At 33.4% G+C, this 7095-nt stretch overlaps 1 protein-coding gene across 2 annotated transcripts; it reads right to left on the reverse strand.

Annotated features, from left to right (window-relative positions):
• Nucleotides 1-843: 843 nt before the first annotated feature.
• Nucleotides 844-3858, reverse strand: LOC132266477 (uncharacterized). 2 transcript variants are annotated; one of them, XM_059767352.1, is made up of 2 exons: nt 3632-3858; nt 844-1918 (listed from the first exon to the last, which is right to left on the reverse strand). In XM_059767352.1, exons 1-2 carry the CDS (start codon nt 3646-3648, stop codon nt 1147-1149), a joined length of 789 nt encoding a protein of 262 aa, XP_059623335.1. In that variant the 5' UTR covers nt 3649-3858; the 3' UTR covers nt 844-1146. The 2 variants fall into 2 exon arrangements, with proteins under 2 accessions (XP_059623335.1, XP_059623336.1); XM_059767353.1 differs by having other exon boundaries at nt 844-1829; nt 3632-3857.
• Nucleotides 3859-7095: the final 3237 nt, after the last annotated feature.

A 7095-nucleotide genomic window follows, 5' to 3' on the forward strand; every position in this document is an offset into this window, starting at 1 on the left:
TTTACTTTACCCATGGCATTAAACTATAAAAAAGAAATAAGATTTTGAAAATGGATAATGTTTGAAGTGATTATGAAAGGGTAGAACAGTAATTTGGTAACTATCCTTTCTTTTCTTTTCTCTCCTCTATCGTATCCAAACAAAAATAACTATCCTTTCTTTTCTTTTCTCCCTTATCTATCCAATCACAAATATAAATTATTAAAAAAAAACAAAAATAAATTTTCTTTTCTTTTATTTTCTCTTCTAACTAATATTTTCCTGATGCAAAGCTATTTAGTGCTCCACACTTCATTCTTTTCATTCTACGTGGTATGATAAATTTTCATGGTGGTACCAAAAAATTTACAAGTGCTTTTTTTGGTTCTATAAGAGTCGTGAAAACATAGTAATGTTATTGATTTGATTGTCCTACTAAAACTTTTAGAACATCCCATGGCTCAGTAATGAGATTGATCTCTATTAAAAGTAGACTATCCAAAAAACAATGTCACACCTAAAAAGAGAAAATTGAGTTCATGTCATTTATTCATTGTGTTTATAAACTAAATTGTCATTAGAGTCTTGCAAAGAGTATGTAATGGTCAAACAAAGCCCCCTACCAGGAAAAAATATTGAACACCCAAAGCACGCAACAATTAATACACTATTTTCCTTCATGATAAGAAATAACAACTAATTTTACTACATTCTCCATACCCAGAGTACTGAATACTTCCTGCGGAAACTTATCATACAGTCGAAGCAAAAATAAAATCACAGCCGTCTGATTAGAACAATCAGCTTTTGGTTTCTATTGCCCGCCAAAACCAAAAATAATTTCACATGGACAATAACACCATATGACATAAAGATTGCTAGATATCCAATAACAAGAAACTTAGATGAGTCAGCCTTGAACCTGTAAATACTACCAAGTGCAAGTTTAACAGTACTAAAAATCCAGAGAAACATAACTAAAATTCATATCCAAGGAACAACAGATTATAAATCTCACCATCAAAGTTGGACGCAGACAACCCTAACAGAAAATTTAGTACCACAATAGAAAATTCCCGAAAAGATCTGAGAGAAAGAACAGGCACCACTGCTGCTGGTGCGATTAACCACAAACTGGGCATGAACATCACAAAACAATGCCCTTCATCACTGCCGTGATCTTGACTCAGCCCGTCTAGCTTCATCTGGTGTTGAAGGAAACAGCTCCACATATCGCGGCCCAATTGTCATCTTGTCCTTGCACATTGCTTTCTTAGCCTCCTCAGCTGAGTCAAATTCTACATAAGCTTCTCCGGTAACTTTTCCATCCGGACGGCACGCAATGTGTATCTTCTTATCTGCCAGCTTGAACTCTCCAAAGAATTCCACAATATCAGATTTCGTTACAGAAAAGGGGAGACCACGCAACTTCAAAATCTCAGTGTACTCCATTTGGTCCTTGTCGTGTGACCTTGTCGTAGTAGATTGAGAAGGACGAGGGCTTCCATAGAAGTCATTATCGTAATTCACCTCAGCAGCAACAGCACGGTAATAATCCTGCTTCTTGCACCTGAAAACCTCCACATATCTCCTTCCCATATTCTGCCGATCCCTCTGTAGAGCAAACTCAGCCCGCATGGATGAAGCAAAAACCACAAAAGCCTCTCCTGAGAACCGCCCTTTCTTGTTCACCAACAGCACGTCCACTATGTCCAGCCCAGCAAAGAACTTCAAAATGTCAATATCGGTGCAGTCGAAGGGCAGACCCCTGAGATGAACCACCGGAAATGTGGAGGGCTGAAATCCACCAACATAGCCATAAGGCTGGAAGCCACTTGAACTGCTGCTCACTGCGAAGTAGGGATTTGATTCCATCATTCTTTGTCTCTTCGAGCCAACCTCGTACCCGTCCGATACCCCCCCGCTTCCCAACATTGCCCTTCAATTATTCATACCCAAAAGAAAGAAAAAAATCCCCCACTCAACCTCGTTAATAAAACCAAACCCAACCCATTTTTACCTAGTTTCTTTGTTACTTTGTTATTTTTCAAAAAGCATTTTCAAATATTTTCAACCCTCCTACAAATATACACATGAAATCCACAGGTAAAGCAATATAGTGAGGAAACATGACACATGGTGACCCAAGCCAGCAATGGCTACAACTCAACTCAGCAATGCTATCAGGAAGGACCAATCAATAGAAGGTCTCTAGGATCAAAGCACAGATAAATATCATACCCAGAATTCAAATAAATTGAGGTTTGGCTCGTACAATTTATTAATTGGACGCAACACTGACATACGAGCAATGAATAGACAACATTACTGAGCAAAGATAGTATGATATGGAATAAGCTGTTTTGGAGCCATCTAGTGCCATGTTTCCTCAACACAATACCTCAGAGAACACAAAAAGACAACAAATGCCAATATTTAAACATAAAATTGGGTACAAGCATCTAATGAAATGAATCAAATCCAACAGGCAACAGAAAGGCACACAAACGAAGAGAGAAACATTTATAAAATGAGTCAAAAATATTGTAGAGAATAAGAAAGAACTACAAATTAATAGATATTTCCTTAGACAAAGCTAAGACAAGACAAAGGATTCATCTTGCCAACACCAAGTAACCAAGATAAGGCTTACTAAAAGAGTTTTAGTGTTAATCAGATTTGTTTGATCATAATAATATAGTCATGATAATTACCAAAAAAATAATAATTTAATATAGTCATGCTAAGCAAATTACCTAAGATAGGCGACAACACAAACTTTGCATCCATAGCAATAAGACGAACTCAGCTTCACCAGTTAAATAGATCTAGCTTGCACCTATATCTATTTCCCTTTCCTTTTTTCTAATTTTTTAGTATTAGTTATTTAGGCGTCTGGATAAACAGATAATACTAAACAATTTGGATATCAATATGAATTTTTTTTTTGGTCATTATTGACCCAGAATTTAAAAAATAAAAAAATAAAAAAAAAATTACAGCAAAGGTTGAAGAACCTGAAAAAACTTTCATATATTTTCTACTAATTGGTCAAGCTAGAGGAAAGAGCAAACATAATTCAAATTTTCAAATTTTGAATGCGAGCTGTTAAAAGGTATGACATAACAAAAAATTAGATTTTTAAGTAATTTTTTAGTAATTCATTTTACATGACAAAGAACCATCTTTCTACATTGGAAAAAGATTTCCTATTATCAAATTATGCAGAGTGTTAATATCTCATTTACAGGACAGGAAAACAAAACAAGCTATAGTACTATTAAATACAACCCTCAATTTTCAAATAATTATAATTTAAACGCCTCCGTACAACTTGATTTTGAACATCTTAGTAAAACTTGATTAATTATTCACAGCAAATCAATTATAAATGTGAGATTTTCTTGAAAAGACAACAGATAATTCCAGAAATTTCAACAGCACTTAAACCTACTATTTCAAAACCTATTTGCACAAATTGACCAAGTTTTCACAACCATGACTTGTAGATATACAAATCTCTCTCTTTAAAATAATTTAAAATTAATCATTCAAAAAACCCATTAACTTTACCCTATATCAAATACACCGTAACAAACAGAAGATAAACAAAAAGGAATGACGAGCACAATCAAAAGACAATAGAACTTACCCTCTCGATCCGTACATGGCTCCGAAGCTCGTTCAATTCCCCGAAACAAGCAAACAAATCTTCCGAATATGTGTTTGTGTGTGTGTGTAGAGGGTTTTAATGGAAAAACCCTAGGTCAGAAGTGGTTTGAAACGGAGAGGGAAACCTAGCTAGGGTTTCAAGCGTTGGAAGGGATCTTTGTAAATAAGGAAAGCTCCGCGTATTCTGATTATAGAATACCGATATAAACATCGCTCGTTAATTTATTTGACCCTGATATCTTTTCAATTACCGAAATACCCTCGGTCTTTAATGTTAGGAGTCAGGAAAGGAGAGAAGTGGAGGAAAGATAGGAACAAAGAGTAAATGGCACTAGTTGGCTCGCCCTAACTCAAGTAGGGGGGACTTGGACATTTTCATTTCGAAAAAGTAGAGTTAATATAAAAAAATTAAATTATAATATCATCTTCGTAAATTACAATAAGTGATGGGTTTAAAGTAAAAATAATTTAAAACTCACTCTTTTTTTCTCCTCTCTTCAAATTAGGGTTGCAACTCGAGCAGCCCAGCCCGAATTAACTCAACCTCATCGCAAAATTATTTGGACTTGGCAATGCTTTTCTATTCTCGGTCTGGGCCTAGACTAGAAATTTTGAACCCGAATTAAATTCGTTCCGTGCTTTGGGTTGATATGCTATGAAGCCCGAGCCCAGAAAGGTTATACTTATTTATAACTAGATTATATCACAAGAGTTTGGCAGCCTAGTTGGTAGTGTGTTTGAAATTTTTCTCGAAGATTGTTCGAGTCCTTGGAGCAGCCGAGATTTGGGAAAATTTTATATTTATTTAAAATAAAGTTTAAACTTGATTATTTAATATTTAATTATTTATATTAGGGTTTCACATAACTTTGAAAATTTATAGTAATTGAATTTTAGTTATGGAAACAAAACAATATAACATTTCCAATTCTATCCAAATTTTAATAGGATGAATTTTATTAAGTTCCATAAGTTTTTTTTTTTTCTTTTTTTTTCATTGACTAAAAACACATACACAATGCCCCTGTGACTTTAACCCTCACCTTTTTCTTTGAAAGGTAGAAAAGTAGACTTTGATAAGTACCATAAGTTCTAATCACCGAAAGTTCCAAATAATACTTACTTAATGGCTGCCACTCTTGCTATTATTCTCATAGCCCCAAAAGATAATTTATATGCCTAAGGAAGAGTGTTTGAAGGCCATTGAAAATCAAATGGATTACTAGATATAAATTATTGCCATAAGACCATATAATACATAGTTAAGACCATATAATACATAGTTTTGGTTAGTTTCAATCACATGAGTGGTTTTATTTTATGTCAAATGGATATAGTTATATGTTTTTTTTTTTGTTTTTTTTTTTTTTTTGTTTGTAATGTCTATTTATTAGTAAGATATTACAATTTGGGATAACCCGAAAAATCTAGCAAAACTCATAAGGTATGCACGGGTTGAGATGTGATGAATTCCTTGGAATTTGGACTGGGCGTGGACTGAAATGTCACAATCTTATGTTTGGCGTGGGCTAATCTTTAACCCGCCTGATCCCCAAATCCTACCCCTAGGTTGGGGTGTAACTCCGCATAGGGTTGTTTTGGAGGCTCAACTCGGTTTAGTTCGAAGGATGAAATCTTTAACATTAACCCAATTCAACTTGACCATCAACTTGAGTTAATGAATTCGAGTCCAATCCAATCCATCCATAATTTTTTAAGCTCAAGTTGAATTTAGGTTTGCAACTTGAACTAAAGTTCAGGTTGAATTTGAACTTTTACCGCATGTTGCTATTTTGAATTATAATTCGAGTTGTTGTCATAACAAATAAAATAACCCTATTAGGGTTATGCTCGGACTGATACTACATATTAGGATATGATACAATGTATTTTATATATGTTATAATGAAGTAAACCTACTTAAATAACCAATTACATGCAACTAACATAAAAATATATACATATGGTTCATTGTTCGGTTTACCCGATTCAGTAATCCAAACCCAGAGTCAAAATTAGTTCGAGTTCTTACTTTTCAACCCATACTTGGACGACATTGCAATTCACATAACCCTAGTCTAAAAAATTTCAGGTTGGGCTCAGTTTGGTCCAGGTTGATTGCGCCAAGTTGCACCTTTAGTATTAGGGTTGTGCACGGTTGTGGTTGCCCAGATCAATAGTGAGTTGAAACCAAATCAATTCCAACAATTCTAAAAATATCATAACCAAATTGAACTGTGAAGAACCAATAGACTAAACTATAGGGTAAAGTGTAAAAAAACCTCTCAACTATGTCTAAATTTGTAAATAACCCCCATGAACTATGTTTTGTACATAAAACTCCCTAAACTATCACATTTAGTTGCAAAATGCCCAATTGTCTCACCTATTTTTCATTAAATAACCATAATACCCTTTCTTATTGAATTACACTTGATATATTTTTCTTGTTAAAATAAATTATGAAAAAAATTCATACTCTTTTGATGAAATATTCTCTATTAAATTTGCATAAGTTTGCCTTTAATTTTTTTAATTAATTATTTAAATAAAAATCTTCAATAGAAAATTTTGAAACAATTTAAGTAATTTCTTAATTTTCATGAATATATTGCATTAAAAAGAAGATATTTTTTATTTACGTAATTTATTAATTTTTCATGAATATTGTTTGAAAAAGAAGATATTTTTTTATACTAAATTTTTTAAAAGTGAGTATAATAAGTTTTATTATAATAAGTTAATCATTTTAGAAAATGATAACTACAAATTTATTTATTTTTTTCCATTTTTATAATCAATTGATACTAATTATAAAATTAAGGTCAATGGTCTAATTAATAGGGTAAAGTGCAATAAATCCCTATGAACTATAAGCCAATTGCACAAAACTCTCCTGAATTAACAAATGCCCCCCTGAACTACTAAAAAGTTGCATTTAAGGACATCAGGCAAGACTCCGGCACCGGAAAACCAAGATTACAAAATTACCCTCTAATTGAACGGCACCGTTTTATAGAAAACTGTTCATCTTCTCTAAATAATCAAAACGTACAGACACATATATATTTATACATACACAACAGACACATCTATATCTATATATACACATAGAGACATATATTTATTAAAAATTATTTCTTTGAATTCGAATCAAAATCCCAAATAATCAATCTCACGAGGCCAAAGTCGAAAATTTTGGACTTCAAATCAAATTCCGAGTTAAGATTCAACGATCAAGAAGTCGTATGACACAAATGTCGTCGTGGAAGGCAGCCGGAAAAGACAAAAAGACGTAGAAGCTCTGAGACTTTCGAGACCGCAGGTAACCCAACCTTCCTTTTATTTATTTATTTATTTTTTTGGACAAGTCAACCTTCCTTTTATTCACGCCACACACAGTGCAGAAAAGGAAGCCATTGAAGTAGGAGGAGGAGATGGGTC

Source organism: Cornus florida, unplaced genomic scaffold (assembly GCF_030987335.1).
Source record: "Cornus florida cultivar Cherokee Brave unplaced genomic scaffold, ASM3098733v1 CherokeeBrave_3.0.0_Hap2_Chr07, whole genome shotgun sequence".
NCBI lineage: Eukaryota > Viridiplantae > Streptophyta > Magnoliopsida > Cornales > Cornaceae > Cornus > Cornus florida.